Source organism: Ixodes scapularis, unplaced genomic scaffold (assembly GCF_016920785.2).
Source record: "Ixodes scapularis isolate PalLabHiFi unplaced genomic scaffold, ASM1692078v2 PGA_scaffold1__304_contigs__length_218370807, whole genome shotgun sequence".
NCBI classification, from domain to species: domain Eukaryota; kingdom Metazoa; phylum Arthropoda; class Arachnida; order Ixodida; family Ixodidae; genus Ixodes; species Ixodes scapularis.
In genome coordinates, this window is record NW_024609846.1 from 135,612,416 (window position 1) to 135,636,012 (window position 23,597).

Here is a 23,597-nt window from a genome sequence, read left to right on the forward strand (position 1 = left end):
TGTCGGATAACATAGTCGCTTGTTCTAATTGCGAGTTCACAAGAGGAAAGCTGTTTCTTTTCTTTATATTTCTGCGTCTGCCATTGTGGTAAGAGTAAGACTAGTGGGTGTTTTTGCAAGTTATCAGTCAGGGATTAGCTGTTAGAGGTATTTACTGAAAGTATGAATATCATTGCACCACCTGTTTGACATGTACACATCATTGAGGTGCCCAAACATGTTTTCTTTGTTGCTGAACTGCCTCAGAAAGTTGTCTCCAAGAATAGAAGCATTGAAAGGAGTAAATGTGATTTATTAATTCGACATTGACATAGAACTGCAAGCGTTTATAAAAAAATACCTAAAAAAAAAAGATTTTAGCTGCCTTACAGAGACAGCTGATTGTTGGCCGTTGCTCTGAGTTTCACAGAAGTGTTGTTCTCCAGTTCTTCCCCAAGCTTTGACCACCTTCATATTTTGTTTAAACTTCTCTGTTTTTGGGTGCAAAATAAAAGCAATAGGGAATTATGGTTAACAAGTGACACAAATATAATTGTTGAATTAACAGTCCCAAATAAAGGAGGGGTCCCTCAGAAATCAGAAAAGTATTCTCTAAGAGAGCAACGAAAAAGGTAGAGAGAAAAAAAGGGGTGGGGGAATAGCTAAAAAAAAAAAAAAAAAAAACTTTCTTGTGGAGGTTCCTCTGCCCTGCATCTTCGGCGCAGACCAGAAAGCATGACCCCAAAAACTACTTCGTTTGCAAAAACATTCTTGCCAGAAGCCGCGTTTTCGTAGTGCCAGATGCTCGTGCCATTTCTCAAATCGCGGCACCAAGCAAGAATAATTTGTGTTTTAAATACATGGCTTGCACTGAGCGCAAAGCTTCTGCAGCGTGCATTTTGCACCACTGGATTTGATTTTCTCATCAAGAACAAGTTGCAATGACCACCAGCACATAGTGTGATGACGTTACATGCAAACCATGTTAAACAGTTTAGTTTCCACTAGAAGATGTCCAGATTGTAAAGTTGCGCAGTATATATAGCAGTCTCATGATGATATATGGCAGACTATGAAAAATGTTAGAGCTCATGATTGATAAAGCACAGGGTTATAAAGTGAGGGCCCAAAACAAGTGCCTGTAGGACCGAATATAACATTCTCTCGAGGCAGTATTTTGCGAAGTTCCGAGTTCGTGCAAGCTAATGCCCAAATGTGATTTGTGTTAGGAATATGCACTCCGTGCGACGCGACTGGCGCGCCGCTGCGCGGCCGGTAATGAAGGTAGGCACTGAGAACCCGAGAGAAAACGAAACCGAAACCACGCCGCGTACGTTGGTACGCATTGAAGTCGGAGCGGTGCGGTTGCGCTGGGTTCACAGCATGAAGTGCTGCTCGCTCTGCATCATTAAGTGCTTCAATAGTTATGCATCGTATCTCGTGGGGACAAAGTTTCACAGTTTTTCACCTCGCCGATGTTATGTGGGACAGCGACAACGATGGACCCGTGCCGTACAACGCGAAAAATTTGGTCTCCCGATCATGTCTACCACTGTGTCGGCACGGCTGACATATTCTACACTGCCGCTTTGCGCTCTGCGTTTGTTTTTGTACCAGTAACGCCTGCATGTGTTAGCACCGATGACATGAACTGAAATGCCATCCCTCACTCGCATGTATGCAGTGCCAATTTCGTTGGAGGAATGCCCTCCAAAGAAGTTTCGTCCCCATCGTACGTGTCGATGATATTTCTGGACAAGTATGGCACGCAATCTATACTTCATGAAGAAAGATTCGAACGGTAAAAAAGTGACAAATATGAATCTAAAGAAAACAACAATGGAACTCGGAATCACTGGAGAATCAACATTTGAGTATGGAAGTTTATGTGGTGTGCTTTCTTTCTTGATCAGCCTCCTTTTGGATGTGGAAACGCTGACACCCCGAGTTATGTAGGCAGAAATTTTTTTTTCTCGGCTTTAGAGCTACCTATTGCAAAGTGTTTCGAACTGGAAGTACCGTCCACTAGTCCCTTCCTACCTGTAACGTCTCCACCTCCCACGACCAGTGATATTCTCTTGACAGCCCTTTCATGGTCAAAACCGGTTCCCATTAAGTTACGCCGCCCAAACCAAATTTCCACCTGGTTTCCCTATGCCACCTCTTTTTGGTATAATAAGTGCTGTGTCATGTTACTGTCAAGTCCAAGCACCTGTGTGCATGATGGGGAAAACAGCTCAGAAAACACGGACTACGAAGAGGAACACACACGACAGGACAATGTGTGTTCCTCTTCGTAGTCAGTGTTTTCTGAGCTGTTTTCCCCATCATGTATAACGTCAACCAACTGGCCCAGTTCTCCACCTTATTACACCTGTGTTGCTAAATCTGCACTTTGCACAGCCCGCTATAACACAACATTTTGGGTCCAATATTGGATATCCTGTACAGCTTTATTTCTTTATTCGTTAGAAACATAACTTTCACACCTGCTGTCTTAGTGAAACTTGGCACACTTCGTGCACAAACTTAGTGAACATCTCACTCGCCTCCAGATATCATCGTTCCAGCAGCCCTACGTTTACAGCGACGAGCGAAATAAATTTCCAACTCGTAGCAATTATGGTGGCGGCCGTCTTCCTTTTCGGAAAATTGCTCCAACTCCTTTTTCGGCCGCAACTAGAGAAATTACTCCTAATAACGACTCAAACTCAATATATGAGAAGTGGAGAACAGCTAATTGCCCTTATGCCCTAGCTCTCAAGCAATGTCACCCTCAACGTATCGGCTCAAAAAGCAAAAGTTCCGTCCGTGCGCGCTTCCGCCGCCACAGCTTGGCATGCGAAAAGGAGCCGCAGGCTGCTGAACGTGCCTCACTGTCAAACGCCAGCTCCTCCGCTAGTGGCGCTGCACGCGTTTTTCAAAGCGCCCCCTATAGTTCCCGCACGGAGCGTATGAGAATCTTTGTCCTTTGCTCTATTTATGTGTAATTAGGAATATCATTACATCTCCATGTATTCCTTTTTGCAGTAGGGTATTGTGTATCGGATTCTTTTGAAGAATATTATTTATTAACTTTTTCTTTCTGCACATTTTCATGTATTTGCCTTCAGATCTATCATGTGCGCCCAAAGTCCTTTCTGGCATACCCCAGGACCTGGTGTTTCACACTGCTAAACAGCGAACGCAGAAGCATGTTTTCGCAGATCGGCTCACCACATATTTTTGAGTATCCTCCCGTGTCGGTCTCTAGTGGTTATGTGAACTTTATACAGCCAAATTGATCATAAAAATATATTTAATTACTGACTGAAGATTTGGCAACATAAATAATGAGCTGATCATCTTAAAGATATACATCATAAGTAAATGTACTCCCAAATTATCTGAAAGATGCTCTGCAAATCTTTTTTGGCGTTTTTGTCCTCAATAGGCTCATGTATAAGTGACTTAGGAGAACCTTAAACAATTTTTTTTATTTTGAAGCTAATTTAAGTAACTGTGTTCCTGACAGATATATAACCTCTCAGGCACGTAGAAGTCTGCTATTGCCTTTTTATGTGATGAACAGCAATTTTGTGTGCCTGTGGGCTGGACCAAAACAAAGTACACTGGGGCACATGGTGGAACTATGACGATTATGCATGCAGACCGTCAGAAAGTGACCATTTAAGCAGCTGTCGAGTAGAGCATAAAATGCTGCTTTGTTCTATTTAACAAAAATCATAAATTAGCAACGGTGCTGCATATTTGCAAATTGAATTGACCAGCATTTTTTCAAGAACGAGCTGAACCGAACCGATAAATATTTCGGTTCGACACTCTGTGTATATTTCACCCCATGGTAACGAATAGATTGCAGGCTCCCAGTCACAATACTCGCTAAATATTGAGCCCACACAATTAAGGTCGTTTACAATATGTGTGGTCACAATGAATTACCTGAAATTTAATTAATCACTAGTTGTCTTTACTTCTTTTGAACTAATCTGCAGTCACCCCTGTAAAGCATGGAGAACGATACGCATATGGCGGATTTCATCATTTGCTGGGAGAATTGGTGAAATTTCACAATCACTTTGGAGCATACTTTCTGCAGTGCGACAATTGTCTCGGCCAGGATTGATGGAGTGAATGCTGCTGAACGAGCTCAGCGCACAAAAATAGAAATGGGTGCCTGACTGATGACTGATGTGCTGCAAACAATACGTTACATCGTGCCTAGGGAACATGAAAGCTCTCTTCCTGTCTTGTGGGTTATTGTCTTTATTTATTTATTATGCCATAATGAGACCCTGCCATATTGCTCATGATCAACGCTTGCTAAAGGGTTCTGGTTGCATTCATCCTAAGGGGGAGTGGGAGAGGAGGCCCCAGCAAAATGGAAGATTTCAGGGGGGCCCGGGCCCCATGGGCCTCCCCCCTGGCTATGTGCCTGGCTCACGTTATGCATGTATGACCAATTATCACAGTTCTCGTCTGATCTGCTATCCGAACACCTTCTAAGCAATGTTTTTTCATTAATGTATTTTTTTCCTTTCAATTAGTTTAGCTATGCCACACCATGGCATCGTGGCATTTTGTGCCTCATGTACCAAATGCAGAAACATCTCTGTCTGATTTATTTTGAATTGTCAATTAATTATGTCTTGCTTTCCAATAGCTTTTGAAGTAGAATTGTATACATATAAAATTACCTATGAAACTAAAATTGCCAGACATGTTTCATTTGCACTGCAAGTGACTCGACATGCATACTCTAAAATACCGCCGAACCGCCCACTTCGTTCAAGCACCCACTTTGTTCAAGCGCCCACTTCGTTCAAGCGCCCACTATTAACATTTCCCAAAATTGGGAATTTTGAAAATTATACATTAATCGCCCGATTTGACTGGACAAGCACCCATGTCTAGATTAACCCAGTTTTCAGTGAAAGTGGTGTGGGTGCTGCCACGGTATTTGGCGCTAGATTTACTTTGTTTGAATTGAATTAAGTTTTCTGTAAGTGTATTTATATTAGGAATCGGGAAGTTTGTCTATGATTTAGATCCAACATAATAAGGAAACAATGTTTCATACATCGCTTACATTTTGCACTGACTTAATTTGTACTAAATGAAAGAAAATGGCAAAGTAAATGCACTGCCACACTGTCATAATTTTTTTTTTTTTTTTTTCGTTTTACAAGAGATAGGAACCTGTGGCCATCCTCACAATTTCCTGTAATACTGTAAACAACTTATTATTTGCGGGCTCAGTATTTCGCGATTTAGGTCAAAGCTGAGGTTTTGAAATAATTTGTGGGTTCTAATTTTTCCGACGCGGTGGGATCTCAATATAGATTCCAATGTGTTTACATTTTACCGGGTTTGTTCGAGGGATCTATTTTTTTTTTGCAAATTTTAGGCAATTCGCGAAATTCTGAAAATTTAGGTCTTCACAAAAATTAAGTCGTTTACAGCATATCCACCATGTTCATTGTTCAACTCTTTACGTACACCTCTCCCCGCCATGATGCCACAAGGAACACAGCAAGATTAGGTGTAAACAAATAATAAAGAATGCTGATATGAAGGAATTGACTATATCAACGGGTGCCCATAGGACATCATGAAATTTCATTTTCAAAAGAAGTTTTCAATAAGCAGCACTTTTTAAAAGTTTCTATATAATTTTAAGCCTGCAAATATACCATCATTTACTGAAGATCCTATATATCTACACCAAAATCTCAATCATTTGCTTGCCATCTCATTTAATCGGTTGTTTCATGATCAAGGCTGTCACCTAATTGCTTAGAATTATGCAAATGGTTTGTTCTTTATAAGGCGCTTTCCATTTTGAATTTTTATTCTTTCTGGTGTGTCATGCATAATGTGTTAAATACGAATGTCGTGAACCTTTTTCTAACCGAAGTTTCGATGATCGAATCAAGCGGTTTGAAAGATTTAGAATTTTTGAACCTTTCTATATAGAAAAATTCGAGGGAAGTCAAATTTTCGCACTTGTTAAACTAAGAAGTTTGATGCCTTTCGAACTTTGCACGTTCAGAAATGCAAAGTTTTTCAAAACTTCAAACTTGTCACACTAAAAAATTCGATCCTTTTCAAACTTATTATGCTGCAAAATTCTATGCTTGTTGAACTTTCGAACTATTCAATGATTTTCTGACTTTCGAATTTTTCGCACTAAAATGTTTGAAGTTTTTGAAACTTTTTATGCTAAGAAATTCAATAGTTTTCGAAATAGAATTCGAAAATTTTTGAACTTTCAAATTCTGAAAAGTCAAAGGTCTGTTGAACTTCGAAAGACCGGCGGGTGGTTTCATTTAGATTAAAATAGTAAAATACATTCATAATTTTTTTTTTTTTTTTCAAATCTTTACATGCGGTGTTTCATTTTTTGCGAAAGACAATGCCGTTTATTTTAATGTTCTGGCATGCTTAGTTTTAAAGAAATAAATTCCCGAAGGAGCGAGGTAGGACGATTTAAATTAACACCACAGACAGTCATCTGTAGAATACAAAATAATGTATTTATTGTTTTTTTTTTCACGTTGAGAAACAAGTTAACTCATGGGAGAAAATTTCTAACATTGTTCAAATTTAGCACGTCATTTAAAAAAAAAAAAAAAAGCATTACAATTTTTTTTTATTTTCTCGCTTTACATTCTTGGGACGTGTTTCTTTTTGGCCTGTACACATATTGGTAGGAGAAACTTGTTCTGAACCTCTGAATATGCAAGAATACAACACTTCCGGCGGGTTCTTGATAGTTTTTTTTTCTTCTCCAGTTTTCATCCCTGCATTTATTGTTATGTTTATTTTTTTTATTTTTTTTTTTTTACCAATGGCACAGTTATTTAGGTTGAAAAGACAGCTTTGAACTTCCAAACCACCGAGCATGTGAGGAGTAGTGCCTTCTGACAATGACCATCTATGCAATCTTTTATGCAGTGAAGAGCGGCAATAGCTATACATATGCATAAATAATTTCAGATTAAAACAAGCTCGACCACGCCTTCTTTCCCCGTATTGTTTTCCTTAACAGTCCAAAATATCTAAACAAGGGGGAAGGGGTTTTTTTTATTGTTTTTCCTCTTCTGACGCCACTGGTATTGTAGAACGCTCCTCGACCTCGAGTTGTGTCGGCATCTGTGCTTTTTGCTTGGCGTTTCCTCTGTCCAGGAAAATAAACCTCCAGAACAATTACAAACTGGTGTATGTTCATCATGATGCAAAATCCCGAGACTGGGAATGAAATTCGCAAGAAATGGTGTAAGAAGAAAGAAAAAAGGGGGCAGGACAATGTTTCAAACTCAGCCGAGTTGAGTTTGAGACGTTGTCCTGAGCTCAGTTTTTAGCTGAGTTGAGTTTGAGACGTTGTCCTGTCCCCTTTTTTCTGTCTTTTTACACTTTTTCTTTTAAATTTCATAGCCAGAGCTGAGTTTAGGCGTTGTCCTGTCCTGTCTTTTCCGTCTTCTTACACTTTTTCTTTCAAATTTCATTCCCAGTCTCAGGATTTTGCATCATGTACATACTAAACTTGCTATATACCAGCGTCACTTGGATGGCGTTCGATGGGATTACTACCAGCATGCAAGGGGGTGGGAAGTAGTTTGCCAGATCGCTTCAAGGTTTTTCTGGGCCTCAACCTCCTGCCTGCTTCTGGCCGTTTCAAACTGGACGAGTATCGTAAAGCAGTGCGTTCGTGTGATCACTACTGCGTGATGCACGTTAAAGACCCCTTCCTCCCCGGGCTGGCGGTCACAAGTACTGATCTATGGTCACGCGTCACTCTGCACTGGCAAATATTCCAGCACATCCGGGACACTCGTCATCTCATTTAAATGCCTGACCAACTTTGCGCACCCAAACTTTTCTAAACCTGATTTCGTGAAAACCAGTGAGGCGTGAAAACGGTACTTGAAACTGAAACTCTGGAGGAACATGAAAACTGGACTTCGAACTTTGCGAAGTTAGACTTGAAAGAAATTCGAAATCTTAAAAGTTTTTTTTTTTTTTCTAATTTAGCCCTAAGAAAGAATTGAAACCTTCAAACTTTTTGAAATTTATGTCAAAAGTAATTTGAAATCTTCGAATTTTTCGAACTTTATGACTATAAAAATTTGAAACGTTTGTATATTTCAGATTAAAAGAATTTAGAAATCTTGGAATTTTTCAAACTTCAGATCCCTAGAAATTCAAAATTTTTGAATCTATAAAATTTTAAGTTCGAAAAGTTGGAAATCTTTGAATTTTTCAAACCTCAAGTAAAAAAAAAATTCGAACCCAAACTTCTAGAAACCGTGAAAGCTTCGAACTTTTCGAATTCGAAACTTCACGGTGTTCAAAAGTTGCAAACTTTTTGAATACGAACCTCGGTACGGTTCGAAAATATCGAAATCTTTGAAATTCAAACGTCAGCTTGGTTAGAAAATATTGAAACCTTTCTAATTCGAACCTAGGGTGGTTTGCGACATCCCTAGTTCTAAGTAGTACACAAATACAGTGCATGCTAAAATCATCACCTGTAAAATTATATGACATATTGCCTTTACAAATTACACTTCGTGGTTTTCTTATTTTTTGCTCCTTCATTTTTGCAAAAGATAATTTATACAAGGTAACCTAAATGCTGTTTTAAATTAACAAGGTATTAAACCCGGGGAAGTATCATTAGCATAACATATTCTCGGTTGCTACTGTGTACCACTCTCTGTCTGACCAGTTGGAAAACTAACAGACGTGTGTTTCCAAAGACTCAGTTGCTTACAGTAAATCAATCTGAGCTTTCCTTTTCCAGCAATGTTTGATTTCGTTGCCGTTGAGATGAAAGCACTGTGTGGCATGCAACTTTGTTCACAGGTGGATGCTGCGGGACTGCTGGCAAAAAGATGGTTGTTGGCGGCTGGGCCTGGGCATGGTGGCTGGTCACGGACGTCCAAAGGTGAGCTGCACCACTCCCTGTTGTCCTGCAAACTGCTGGGGCAATAGTGCAAATAAATATTTTTCTGCATATGGGAAGTTCACCTATTTCGTAGCAGACTGCAGCATGTAGGGATGTACTGTATTGCCAGAGCGCCATGGCACATTGGGAACACGCAGGATTGGCCTAGATCATCTTGATGGATGGGACACTGATGTGAAACAAGGTTTAGAGCTGCCCCCAGTCAGTACAGCACTTGCACAAGTGTCATTTATGATTTTTGGAAATGGTTTGTCAGCTGGCATTTCTGTACCAGCTGTTAAGAAAGCCAGGAGCAGCTTTCTTACACTGCAAGAGGCGAAAGGTGCATAGTAATTGGTTGTGGAAACTCTTTTCTTGATCTCAGCATCAAGCCTTCTGATATTGATTACAAAAGAAACTGAGGTAAGCCACTACATGCAGTGACCACGAAATAGTAAACTGTAAATTAATTGAGAGACAGAAGTCCTTATTTACCTGCCTCACGAGTGCTCCTTCAGCAACTAAATTACCTCATGTTTTAGTAATTATCTTGTTCCGAATTCTTCGGGGTTTGCTCGTAAAGAACCAAGGGAGCTATTAATACTTATAGTACTGCACATTTTCTAATTGACGTGAGAGTGCTCGATGGTAGCTTCGTAAAGTCGTCCCGTGTGTGCTTATGCAGCGGAAGCCGTTTAGGAAGGAGTGGCCTTGAACTCTCGACTTTCGGAGAAGTGCAGCCAATCTACATGTCGGTAGATGATCGAAGCTTATCTTGGATACTATGAGTTTCATACCTGCGCTTGCTGCCAGTAGATGACTGTTTGTTGCAGCTATTTATACTTAGCCAGTTGGTCCGTGCTAACCGACAGTAATATTCCTATGGGCTGCATTTATGCGAGCAACCATGAGTTAGAAGCCTACAACAGGAAACTATATCATTCTCCTCTCCCTCATTAGCTGATATTGTGGCATTTTGAGAACATGGGCTTTTTTTTTCTACTTTTGAGGTCATGGTAGCTTATCTTCTATATTATCCCCAGCAAATCCAACTGTACAGAAGACTGCGGGCACCTTGCCAGAGTGGCATTTGCCTCCCTCGTGACGCCCTGTGTGGCGGTGGTTGCAGGCTGTCCCTGGAGGTGATGACCCTGACTCCTCGTTGTGAGCACGTCGAGACCTCACAGGGGGTGCCCCTGACGGTGACCGGGGTGGCCCAGTGCAAGGTGATGACGGAGCGGGAGTTCCTCTCCACAGCTGCCGAGCAGTTCCTGGGCAAGGACGTCGACCACATCAAGGCGGTCATCCTGCAGACCCTCGAGGGACACCTCCGAGCCATCCTCGGTGGGTGGGAACGAACCCAGGGGCTTTGAACACTGAACCGGAAAGAGGCGTCTGGCACGCCCCGGCGGAGGATTGAGGGTTCATTTCGACTGCTGGGGGATCTTTTGACGTGCAGCCAAAGGCTAGGTTACGAGCCTCCGTCAGATTACGGGCTCCTTGGCCGGTATTGGAACCTGCCGAGACACGTAGGCCGGTGGCTTTGCCTCTGAGGCACCGAGGCGGCTTCTTTTGAGGGGGTGGGGGCTGCCGGAAGCTGCGAGGAAATGCCGACCTACCGAAACTGCCAGGAGAAGAAATAGTGTTCACCAGTTTGTTGCTGCGGTTCACGCCGACCTCAGTTTATAGTTACTGCGAGCGTGAGATTCCGGACACTAAAGTTGCGGTTGTCTTTAAAGCATCATAAAAGTTTAGGTACTATTTGCATTACTTTTGGATTGCCACAAACATTTCCTGTCAGGTGCGAGCATGTTTGTTTTACTAGCTGTTAGTGCTCCTTCCTGGCAAAAAATGTTCATGTATGCGTGCTAAACCCCACTCTACAGCAGAGGTACTGCTCCCCCTCTCCCCGTCACTCCTCATACACAGCGAGGGTCTCTCTCGCTCTCCCCCCCTTCCCCTTGTAGGCTGCCATTGGTCTTGTTCTGGCGACGCTCTCCCTTCCTCTCCCCTTGCCGCTCTGGCAGCCGCCATTGCGAAATAGTCGTGTCTCGTTAATATTGACCCCATTAATACAGATACCCCGCTATATGAACACCATTTTCGGGGACAAACTGAGAAACTACGTGCATTTTTGTCTCATTATTATTGATAACTCAAATTAATGACAGTTTTTAGGAGGAACAGAGGGGTGTCGACGTTATTGAGACATCACTGTACCACGTGGTCGTGCTGTGCGGACACACTCCTTTGCCTTCCCACTGCCACCGCCAAGGTTCCGTTCTCTTGTACTCTCCACGCCTCTACAGAACAGCTGGCATACATACTTTCGCTTCTTCCACCATAGGTGCAGTCACAGGCCTGCAACCAGAAGAGTGTTTCAGCCACACACACAAAAAAAAGCGCGTCTCTGTGTCCTTTTTTAGCACGTGCAACATCTCGCATAATAGTTGCACCAAAGCACACATCTCCTCACAGTTGTCTTGTACATCTATTCCACTGAAAGCAAAGAACCTATTGCAAACATTGGACAGCATTTAAAAAGTAATAGCGTCGAAAACACAGACAGGTATGAAGAAGTGAACGAACACAAGGTGCACATGCAACTGTTATTTATTCAGAAAAAACATTCATAATATAGCCACCTAAAGAAGCGCAAAAAATACAAAGACGAGGAAGTAAACAGACAAGAGTGCACTCGCAAACCAGTTGCGAGTGCGCTCTTGTCTGTTTACTTCTTCGTCCTTGTATTTTTTGCACTTGTTTAGGTGATCATGAACCAACTGGCCCATATTGCTATCATAATATAGGCCCACAACAATGTGTCATTCATCACCATGTCAATGCATTGCTTGTCTAATATATTCAAACTGTTTCTTCGATAGGGCGAGTGATGCTTCACTTATACAATCTGCACCCTTATCCCAGATTTCAAGCGCCTCATGCAGCTCTCTGCTCGTTCTATCGTGGTACCAAGCCAAAATCCTAATGTCATCTAGAACAGGCGTACGTCGGCATCTGTTGCAATGAATGGCAAGATGACCAGGCAGGCTGGCTCGCGACCGCATGCTTGTGGGCGCGGTCATTCACGTATCTGCCCGTCTGGCCAATATACACAGCGCCGCATGACAGATGTATTTCATAGACAACTCCAGAGGCACACTCGGCAAATTTAGTTTTGTGCTTTTTGCTGCAAGGTACAGACTGTTGTCCGGTGCTGTTGATTTTGGGGCAAAGTCAAACCATCCGATTTGGAGCTGAGAAAATAATTTTCTTTAAATTATGTGATACTACGTGAAACTATGGAGTAATCACCGGCCTCACACTAGGTTTCTCGTGAGCGCGTTTTTCTATTCCTCTGAAGCTTTTTAACAAGCTTTCTGCAACCTCGGTTAAGCATTTTTGTGGAAAGTCCCCCTTTGCCACAAAACGAAGCCCCACTTTGCTCTAAACCCTCTTGGCTCTTAAAAAAAAAAAAAAAAAAAAAAAAAGGCCCCCCCCTTCCTAATTGCACTAAACAAAGCATTATATTAACAGGAAGAACTCTGAAAAGAGCCTCCCAGAGAACCGTGGAGTGGCAGTTGACGTTGAGAGGTCTGCCTGTTGGCAAAATGCCAGAGGAGGCTTTGCTTGGGATGCTGAGCAAGAGGTGCTTCCACTGAGGCCTGTGCTCAATGCAGGCACCCTGACGGTGGAGGAGGTGTATCGGGACCGGGACCAGTTTGCCTCTCTGGTGAGAGAGGTGGCAGCGCCGGACATTGGGCGCATGGGCATAGAGATCCTCAGCTTCACCATCAAGGACGTGTTCGACCGGGTGGAGTACCTCACCTCCCTCGGGAGGGCACGCACGGCCGCTGTTAAGCGGGACGCCGACATCGGGGTTGCCCAGGCCGAGAGGGACGCGGGCATCCGGGTGAGGGGCCCCCCATTCTCTGCATTTCGTTTCATAGGGGAAATAGGACATTTCGGATGAGCAACCTTGATCCCTGTTTTGTTTCCCGGGGACAGTAGGTCAATAGCCCAATCAGAGCGAGGGACCTCGATTCCTATATTTCGTTCCCCAGGGATAATAGTTCAATAGGACAATTCTGGCAAGGAACTTTGATCCCTATTTTGTTACCCAGGGACAGTAAGACAATCTGGGTGAGGGAGTTTAATCCCCATTTTGTTCAATAGAGGGGCTATTTTACCCTCTTGAATTGTAACCTTACCCGCTTCTTCGTAACCTTGAATACAGCAGAGTAAACTGTTGTATTTGTGAGATTCCCGCAATGCTTTTGAAGCTGACAGTACAGCTTATGATGCTGTCTGCTCGAAATGACGGGATTTTGACCGTGCCTTATGCAGGAGGCAGAGTGTGAAAAGTCTGCCATGGACGTCAAGTATGGCGCCAACACCAAGGTTGAGGACTCCCATCGGATGTACCAGCTGCAGAAGTCAAACTTCGACGGCGAAGTGAACGCACGGGTGAGTGCGGCACAACACAGGCAGGTTCATTGTCTGCTTTTACAACCTGCAGTGCAGTTAAACTGCAGCATAACAAACTGCGATTCAACAATATTCATAGTGTATCACAGTCTCCTTTTTGTCCAATAATTCTTGTGAGAGGCAGTGAATCTTCTTTCTCAATTTAGCAGTTCAGAATTTAAGAAAAAATCTTCCTAAAACGTTTGTACACATGTCGACAACCAATGTCATTGGTGCGTTGCAGAAAGCAGAGGCCCAGTTGGCCTACGAGCTGCAGGCGGCCAAGGTGAAGCAGAAGATCCGAAACGAGGAGATAGAGATCGACGTGGTGGAGCGGCGCAAGCAGATCGCCGTGGAGGAGAAGGAGATCCTGCGTCGGGAGAAGGAGCTCACGGCCACCATCCGACTGCCCGCCGAGGCCGAGGCCTACCGCGTCGAGATGATCGCCCAGGGAAAGAGGTGCGCCCGCCCACTCCATCTTGCGCTCGCCGCGGGCCTTTGCAGGGTGCCACATTCTCGCGTCAGTCGGAGGCATCGCCTTTGTGTAGTGAAAAGGCCGTTTTCCTCTACAATCGCCGACTGGACGAGAACGGCAGGGCGCTCTTTCGACGCCTGACCTCCAGCACGCGCTTGTTGCCTCTCGCCGCACTTTGGTTGTGCGCGCAAGCTCGAGGCCAACGAAACGCCGAAGCGTCATCGAAGGTTGCAAGCTCACGCTGGAGGCGAGACAACCAAACCTCCTCCCTGTCCTTTTCATCCCGTCAGTGACTCTAGTCGGCGAAAGTCCCTGCTGCATGTCTGCTCAAAACACAGTTCTGACTTTCCTTGTTGTACTAAGTTGAGTGAAAGGGAGAGAGGTGAGGTGAACACCGAAGCTGGTCGAACTGATCGCTCCGGAATCTCCGAAATGAATTGAGTAGAAACGTAGATAGGGGTGCTTCTGAAGACTGTCACACGGATGTTTTCGTTGGGATTCTTTCCTGCAAGTAATTCTGGGGTAAGTGTGGTGCTGGTTGATCAGGTTATGTTATCTATGCGCCGAGAAACTGAGGAAGAGGAGGACACGGGAGCTCGCGGGGACGTCGGAACGCCGAGTTGTAGTTGGAGTGATTAGTGGGTAGACCTAAAGCCTTTGCCTCCCCTGCACTCATCGAACACATTTGAATGCGAAAACCGAGCGTTGGACGCCGGTGTTCTGTGTTCTGGCACGTTCGCCGAGTGCAGTGGAGACAAAGGCGGCTAGCTTTAGCTCTACTCGCTAATCATACCAACCAGAGCTCGCGGTTCCGACGTCCCCGCACACCCTCGTCTTCTCCTCTCCCTTAGTTCCTCGGCGCTTAGTTTGTAACATTACTGTTGCATTTAATACTGTCATCACTTTCAAAGATGTTATTAGACACAAAAATGAAAACTAGCGAGCAGAGATGACTACAAAAAAAGACCATAGGAATAAGTTGCACGGTGAGACGTGGAATAGAACTGTCGCAGAAAAAAAATGTCATGGAAACGGTGCAAAAACACGAAGTAGTAGAAGAAACATGAGAGGACCGCTGACCATCAACTGAGGAATTTTATTCATTTGATTACTTTATTTATTAAAATTTTTGAATGTTTAAGCACAAAGATCAGCTGTCTAGAGAGATAGTGGAGGCGTACCGAATAAAAAAAAGATGGGAGCCTCTTGTGTCGGCCAACCGTCCTTGCACTACTAGACAGGGAGATGACATTTTTGGATTTGGGCTAGCTTATGTAACCCCTATCATTACACTTTTATTAGTGGTAGCGTAATGGGCTTGCGCAAGATTGCACTGCCATAAAGTGAAGGGTCGTTTTTGTGCGTCTTCCCAACAAAATCTGTCGGTTGATAGTCGGCGCTCGTCCTGCGCATTTCTTCTATATCCTTGTCTTTTCGTGCCGTTTCCACAAGGAATTCCCACCAACTCGCCCAACTATCTGTTCTTTGAAGAAAAAGAATAAATAAAAGGCAAGCCGAGATGGCGGACAACAATTTTCTCATTACCTTCTTCCAGGACGCAAACTGTGGAGGTGGCCCGAGCGGAGGCCGAGCGCACCAAGATGACCGGGGCAGCGGAAGGCTACGCCATCGAAGCTGTGGGCAAGGCGGACGCCGAGCGCATGCGCATGCGGGCGGCCGCCTACAAGCAGTTCGGAGAGGCCGCCATCCTGAGCCTCGTGCTGGACACCCTGCCCAAGGTAGGCACCGTCTGTCTCTGCAACGTGCCACTGTGGACGACATACTAGCAGGCTAGTAGGTGGCCGCCCAAACTACGGTTACCGGAACGAGTCTCCGAATAGGGTGTTTAGAGCGTCCTTACCGCCCACGCATTGAAAATGGTCTCGAAACGACAACAAAAGCACGGGCGAACGCGAACTGTCAAGTTGGAGAACAGCCCGCAGCAGAAGAGGCGTCTGTCGCATCAACAGCACGGCGCTTTTGCGACGTCATCGGGCGGAGCTCGGGGGACCACTTTTGAGGACACAATAAACGTACCGGTCGAAGACACCGTACTCCATTTGGGTGCGGGCACCGTACGAAAACTAAACGCATGCCAAATGTCCCGTCCAGGGGCCCGAATCTATGCGGCGGGAGTAAGAGATTGCATCATCGCCACCTGCAGCAATTGACCAGTGGTGCAGAGCCGGCCAATCGCAGCAGGCGGCAATGTCCCAGTCGCCCCCTTCTGGTCTTGCCATGTAGATTAGGGCTCCAAGTTGTTTCTTCTCTTCCTGGCGGTCTGCCGGGCGGGAAGGTGCACACGCAGTTCGAGCCGACGGGGGACAAAACACGGAGAAGTCGTTTTTCAATATTTTGATGCTTTAGGGCAAGGATACATTGATATCTCTGAGGTTGTTCCAGCACTTCGTGGAGCTTCGAGGGTCGCAAAAGCAAATACTGGTTTTGCATTTATGCTTTTCCATTACCATTGCGGGGCACGGAATAGTAAAATTTTTTTTTTTTTAATTGTGGTTGACTGGGAGAATGCTTGAGAGGGCTTGCTGAACAAGATGAACCGTTAGGAGCACACGAGAGTGAGAGAAAGCTGTTTGGTCTTCAACTTTCTGGTTGTTTTCGATTTGCCCACGTCCATCTGAAGCTCCGAGACCCAAGCTAGTGGCACATTGGAAATTACAAATGAAACAAAACGCCCTCGTGGCATGCGTGTTAAGTAGGAGTGCTATAAAAACTAAAAGGTAAGAAGAGGCAACAGGCCACAGCAAACCTCAGCTGTGGCCTGCTGCCTCGTTGGATTGTCTAGCTCTGCTTCAGATGGTCTAGGAAGAGTCCAGAAAGTGGTAACGGAATTTTCAACCCACTCTGAACGAGCCACCAATAAACTGGGGTGACGCTTCATTGCACTGAGAGCAGTGCTCATTAATGTAAGCGTCTTCAGCTCTGTACACTCAGTGAACTGATCAAACTATCTCTTCTGCAACGCTATCCAAAATAACATCATTATTTATTCCTCTCCTCGCCTCAAAATGAATTTGCTATACTGCTATATCCGTCAAACTTTAGCGCCGCGAGTAGCACCATCAAGTAGAAGCACTGTGAACCTGTACGCTCAGTTGCCTGGCTCTCTCTCGCTAGCAAAAACATTGTTTTGCTTAAAGACAAAGGAAAAAAACTGTTAAGTTTTATTGTTAAAGATCAAAAAAGAATGACCGGTGCTTGCATACAGTGATCAACTACAGGCATAAAAAAAAAAAATGTCAGTGTACGAGAAATTGTTTTATGAAAGCTACTCGTAATTGCGAATTTGGGGTGGCTCATCAAGAGTGGGGTGACCAAACAAAAATTCCCTCTTGGAACAGTAGCGCCCCCAGTGGCAGCTGTTGACCCTGTACCAAAATCTGGCCGAAGTTTTGCGGCCAGTGGCATATTGAAGATTCTGGTCTAGGTTTGGGTCCTTCCCGTAACAATCTAGGCTCCCAACCGGTAATTCATCAGTGGTGGAGATGAAGTGCATCCCGACGTTCCCCTTCACCAGATTGCGGCAGAGGTGGCAGCCCCCCTGGCCAAGACGGACGAGATCATCATGCTGAGCGGGGAGGACCGCACCACAGCGGAGGTGACCAAGCTGGTGAGCCAGCTCCCGCCCACCATCCAGGCCCTGACCGGGGTGGACCTCACAAAGGTGAACACCCTCCCCTCGCAGGCCCGTCACGCCGGGCCAGCACTATGGGGGGCCTCCAGGGAGACCCCGCACCACGCGTGATCCCCGAGCTAGGGAAAAGACGGACCCCTGGGCACAGCGGTACCGGCAGCGGTGCCTAGCGCAACGGGTGGGGACCGCTACTGTGCTCACGCAGTCTTTGGAAATGAAACAGCGGACTCGAGGCATGGTCTAGGATCTGCACGTTGATCGGAAACCTTTCGGCAAACTCGTTTAACCCTCTAGCTTTTCCGAGAGACGGCTAATAACCCCTACTTCTCTTGCCATTCTCTTGCATAAGAGCAACGAAGGGTTTAGCTTGAATCATTATGAGACTCGGTCGTTGCGAGACTCGGTCGTTGCGAGATTCGGTCGTTTCAAAAGTCGGTCGTTGCGAGGCTCGGTCGTTGCGAGGCTCGGTCGTTGCGAGGCTCGGTCGTTGCGAGGCTCGGTCGTTGCGAGTCTCGGTCGATGCAAGTCCTGACGCTGCACTTAGGGGCTGGTTCACACATACAGCACATCACTAAATCAACACTAAGTAGAGTGCTGATGCAACACTGACTTAAACCATAAATGCCTTAGCACTGCTGATGCAACACTGACTTAAACCATAAATGCCTTAGCACTGCTGGGGCACTGCGTAAGTGCTGTATCATTAATTCGTGCAAATTCAGCACTGCATCAGCAAGACGGAGGCTATTCTCAGTGCCGACTAATACCTTTGAGGTAGTGCTGTGCTGTATGTGTGAACACCTTCATCAGATTGCTTATTAAGGGAGGGCCTGTCACCTGCAGGCCGTTCAAAACTTTTAACAGATAATGACTTGCATTTAGCTGCCACGTGCCCCTCTCAATAACCATGGCTCGGAACGGTATATTTGTCTTATGTGTTTTGGTAGCAAAGAACACGCTTAATGTGTCACGTTTGATTTGGAAACACCCCTCAATTGACAAAAACGTTTTGCTTTAGATGCTTAGCTGGGGTATAAAGTTCCTCTCTATTGCCTTGGCCGCCTTTTCAATAAAAACATTTCTGTAAGGCTACAAAACCACCCCCCTTCTCCGACTGAAGAAGACACAGTTCATTGTCTCTGAAATACCTCACTACACCTTGTAATGCATTGTTGCCACCTTGCCCAGTCTTCGGGGGACACGTAGGTAGCCTAGGTGACGATGGGTCTATCTATATATATATAGTATGTACTTCTATCTTCCTTTTTGAAATGCAGATGCGAGCAGTGCTCGTGTTTGTCTTCTCTCTTGTGTTTCTCTTTTTAGCGCTTTTAACCATGGTTCAAAAAAAACTTTGAATAAGTGCGCTGCTGTATCACAGCTATGAAATACTGTCGAGACCGGTTATAACGAAACAGCGGCTACAGCGAAGCGATCACGATTTCCCATTCATTTCTGCAGTTCATTATAACCGAAGTCGGTTTTCACGAAATAGCAGATTTAGCGAAGTAATTTCCGATTACCGTTGACTTCGTTATAACCGGTCTCAACTGTATGGTGAAAGGGCGTAGCAGGGGCTCACTTTCACTTGCACAGACTGTTGTACAGACTATACCGATACCCTCATTACATATATGTTTGCTATACAAGCGAGTTTGCCATTACCTTTTCTTCTATGCATTATGAGGTCTTGTTACGTTCAGCACATTCAAGTACACTTGAATTTGACTGCTCTTTGTTCCGTGGTTGCAGATGCTGGCCAAGATCCCCGGAGCAGCAAAGTAATAGCTTGAGTGGGGGAGGGAGTCAATAGGGAAAAGGGCGGGCAGACGGGGGCATCCTCTTGTTCCGCGTGGCATTGTGTGTCTCAGTGTGTGCATTCCTTTCTGCTTGCTCCGCCTTGGAGGAGAGTCCTAGCGGTAGATTCCGCCACGCGTCGTCGTGCCGGTTAGGAGGACAGAGTATTTTGATGATGGGTGGGCTCACCGCACGAGCAGTGATCGACCGGACCATCTAGTGCCTCCACGCTTCAATCCGCGTGCTCCGCTGCTCGTCCAGTCACGCAGCCGCAGCACGATCCAATGACGCCCACGATCCACTCCGCCGCGTCGAGCCCTTCTCTCCTTGGAAGAAGAGCGGCACTGCAGCTGCGCGACCGGCCGCTAGCACTAGACGTTGCTGCAACCTACAGCCGCTCTGCCGAGAGTTGTATGCAATGTTGAAGAGGAGTTGCGCGGCATAATGAGCATTGACGGGGAAGAAAGTGCGCTTTTTTTTCCGGCTTAGAGTACTACCTTTTGTACAGTTGTTCTCGACCCCCCCCCCCCCCCCTTGCTTGTAGCGGGAGAGTGTGTACTTCGTTGTCCGCCTCGCTCATTTAGTTGTCACGAAAATGCGCCCATCTCATTACGGAAAACGTCTCCAGGGAGCAACGTTTTTGTTTACCGACCTCGAAGTGTGGATCTAGTTGAATCTTATTGGTGGGTATGCAGAACAGTCTTTTTGTAATATAGTTTTTAGGGTTTTATTTTTCGCCGCTTGCCCAAGTGTGTTCATGCAACTGTTCCTTTTTTTTTTTTTTTTTTTCCCTTCCTTTGAGACTGGCAGCAGTGCCTGTTGGACTTGTCTCTTTTTTTTTTTTTTATGAACATACTTTAGACTCGTTTTATGCTTTGCAACCTGCGCTATTTTAGGCAGGTTTAGTATCGTTTTGTGTCTTTTTTTGCGTCCATGTAACAGAAAGCTAAAAGTATTTACAACTGTGTCATGTCTGGTGTTTTTTTCAATATTTTGCTTCGTTGCAGCAAATAACTGTTTTCAGTTAGTTTTTTTTCTCGTTATAACGGAAGCCACGAGCAAAAGAGCTGGAATTAGCGATTCGACGGCTGAACAACAAAGATGCCACGCACCTTGTGCTGCAGTGTACCATAAATGTGCCGATGATTTATTTACTCTTCCATTACCCTGTACATTGTTCAGTCGACTTTCTCCGTTTACCAATGCTTGGCATTATCAGTAGCGAGCTAGACGTCTTCAAAGTGCATCGACCTCCCCATTCCCCGCCTTAAAACGCAATCTCTCAACATGCGGACACACTCGCGAGCCAGGGGTCAAACCGAATGCAGTGACACTGCCAATCACAGACTGCCCCCTCTAACATTGTCACCTATTTGTCTAGAAAGATTTTCTTGCCTCCAAATACTTACCTTTCTGTTTGGAGACTAGCAGTGGTGCCAAGATACAGGAAAGTTCCTTTCATTCTAGTCTTCAGTTACTTTTCAAGCATAAAACTTATGGCAACCTCGGCGGTTATTCCTTGGCGGCAGGAAAAAACGTAGCAGCAAACATTTGAGACTCGGTTTTGGCAAGGGTAGATGCATCTCCACCGACCACAGTGAAGAGACATAGAAGACAGCAATTGTGCAGTTCAGCTGATTTCAGTCCGAGATTTTATGGTACTGCTCCTCAGCTTTCAGCTCAATTATAGATGGCTTACAGAAATGGGGATTTTATTACTTGTACTAAACTGGCATGCATCTGCTGTACAAGAATATGCAAGGGTTTGATTCCATGACATTTTTAAAACATCTCCGAGCTGACAGCACCCTCCGTTATGTCTTGCGCCGATCTCATGTTTTTGAGTGCGATAGCCTTTCAAGGCATGAATATTATCTGCGGATGAATATTATCTGCGGATATTATCTCGTGCACTAACACAAGCAAAAAAACTAATAAGTAATACGAATCTCATTGTGGCCCGTGGGGAAGCATTTAAATATTTGTAACCATTCTTTTGTGCATGGTTTGGGTCGTTCGACATGCATTCTCACACTTTGCCACTGGCTGTCTCCACGTTCTAGAATTCATATTGGAACATTAGCGAATCAGACAAACCGGTCGTGCCGCCAACAAACTGCCAGTGCACTCGTCGTACGGCCTACCACCAATACAACATTTAGAGACGTGTACATGTCCCTCGATACTGTCGTATACATAGAGAAGAAGAAATTAATTTCCAGAAAGTCTAGGCTTAGTTTTGTACGACGCCGTGCCTTTTTGCCCAAACGTGAAGCACACATATTTTGTGGCTGTCGGTGCAGCAACTTTGCTACGAGTAGGATTTGGTTCAAGCTGGCGGCTCTAGGGGTGGCTTGCCTGGCACATTTTAAAATAAAGTAGGGCAACACATCTGGTTTGCACACAGCAGGTTGTGGGAGAGTTCCCCCTCCGGACAGACACAATTGGTTGCGTGGAGTTTATGGCACTGCACCAGTTGTAACGGTCGTGTCAAGAATTCACACTGAGAGACGGCGTTCCAAACTTCACTGCACCAGTTTCGGCAACGACGGGCTTTCCTCAGGACGATCCTCGCGTGTCAAAAGTTGCAACCGACACCTTTCTGCCGCCAGTTTGTCTGAAGGCTTGCCGAGGCGGTGATTTCGGCACGCCGAGCCTAGCTTTCGTTGCGCCTGTCAAGTTCCCCCCCCCCTCCCCCAAAAGTAGGAGAGCAATTTGTGCCGCTGTTTTTTTTTTTTTTTTTTTTTTTTTCTGGATCTTGCCACAGCTGTCGAAAATGAAGCGGAGAGAATTTTTGTATGCGCCAGCTCTGTGTCGCACTGCTACTGACGCGGCAGATTTGGAGAGATAATAAACTACATTTTTGCAGCTTTCTTGGGAGCCGAGACTTTGCAATCTGTTTGGGAAAGTGCCATCTTTTGTGTAGGTAGGGCAATTATTTGCCCATCTCAGTCGGCTAGCAAGCTTGGATTCTTCACTTCTTTGACGCGTTCGTCATTGCCTAGTGCCATTGATTTGCTATTATTACACCAGCAATGCATCACTGCTAACGGCTTCCTTTTTTTTTTAGCTTGAAACTGTAAGCCTGCACTTTTCTGCAAAGGAACCGTGGACAGGGATAGCATCATCGTGACATTGGTCAGTGGAAGAAATGAAAACATTCATTACCCTCATTCTACAGGGTGAAACGAGGAGACTCCAGGCTCTTTAAATCGACCGGAAAATTCGGTTTCTTAACTTATCGCGCTACGACCTTGTGCAGCGTTGCCCACAGATGGTGCTGCTTTTTTTTTTTTTTGTAAAATTTGCAAAGCGAACTTACCTAAGAAAAAAGTAAAGAAAGAAAAAGGCTTAGCTCCTATGGAAACGCACCAATGCCACCGGTCTGCAAACAACACGGCGCCGTTTCGCACGGGAGACAAGAGATGGCGCAAGCGGTCGCGACGCCAACTGCTGCCAACGAACGAGCAGACGACGCCGAGAGCCGGCCCTTTTGCAGCAAGGGACTGCAGTTCCTTGCTGTTACCGCGCCCGTCTTTTTTGTTTCTGCGACTGTCGCCGCCTGCGGAACGCGCGCCGCTTTTGAGTCGAAAAGATTGTCTGCTAAAAAGGCCTGCTCTCGGCGCCGTATGCTCGTTCGTTGCGCCATCTCGTCTCCCGTGCGAAACGGCGCCGTGTTGTTTGCAGACCGGTGGCGTCGCTGCATTTCCATAGGAGCTAAGCCTTTTTCTTTCTTTACTTTTTCCTCAGGTAAATTCGCTCTTCGCAAATTTTACAAAAAAAAATGCACCATCTGTGGGCAACGCTGCACAAAGTCGTAGCGCGATAGGTTAAGAAAAACAAATTTTCCGGTCGATTTAAAGAGCCTGGCATCTCCTTGTTTCACCCTGCAGAATGGTTAAAGAAGTTGCAAGGACTTTGTTTAAAATTTTCTTTAAGTCAGTGTTTGGCATATGGGTGAAAGAGTGTTTTACAAATTCTCCATTTCTTTATTAAATTTACGTGTCGGATCGCTTACTACTTCGCGGACATTTAGAGTTCTGTGTTATCATTACATGTGACAAGAAAAAAAAAGTGGGAGGAAGCCCCAACTAATTCTTACAGAAAAAAAAAAAAAAAAAAAAAGTTATAGCTTGAGTTAACAATATTTTTTTTCTCAATTACCATACCCGATTATTCTGGGTCCTGTTACGGTTAGAGTTAACAATATTTTCTCGATTACTAATTACCCGATTATTCCAAGTCCTGTTACAGTAAAAATCCAGGCATCTACAGAT

At 45.0% G+C, this 23,597-nt stretch overlaps 1 protein-coding gene across 1 annotated transcript in view; it reads left to right on the top strand.

The window, feature by feature from the left end:
- The window catches only part of LOC8041452 (flotillin-2), a 35,022-nt gene extending 12,829 nt beyond the window's left edge, over nucleotides 1-22,193 (top strand). Inside the window, exons 2-9 of the mRNA XM_002414682.5 lie at nucleotides 8,848-8,929; nucleotides 10,059-10,273; nucleotides 12,610-12,842; nucleotides 13,277-13,396; nucleotides 13,641-13,855; nucleotides 15,427-15,610; nucleotides 17,407-17,553; nucleotides 19,276-22,193. Coding sequence (XP_002414727.2) covers nucleotides 8,848-8,929; nucleotides 10,059-10,273; nucleotides 12,610-12,842; nucleotides 13,277-13,396; nucleotides 13,641-13,855; nucleotides 15,427-15,610; nucleotides 17,407-17,553; nucleotides 19,276-19,308 — 1,229 coding nt within the window. The 3' untranslated portion in view covers nucleotides 19,309-22,193. The remainder of the gene's footprint in view (nucleotides 1-8,847; nucleotides 8,930-10,058; nucleotides 10,274-12,609; nucleotides 12,843-13,276; nucleotides 13,397-13,640; nucleotides 13,856-15,426; nucleotides 15,611-17,406; nucleotides 17,554-19,275) is intronic.
- The last annotated feature ends 1,404 nt before the right edge of the window (nucleotides 22,194-23,597 follow it).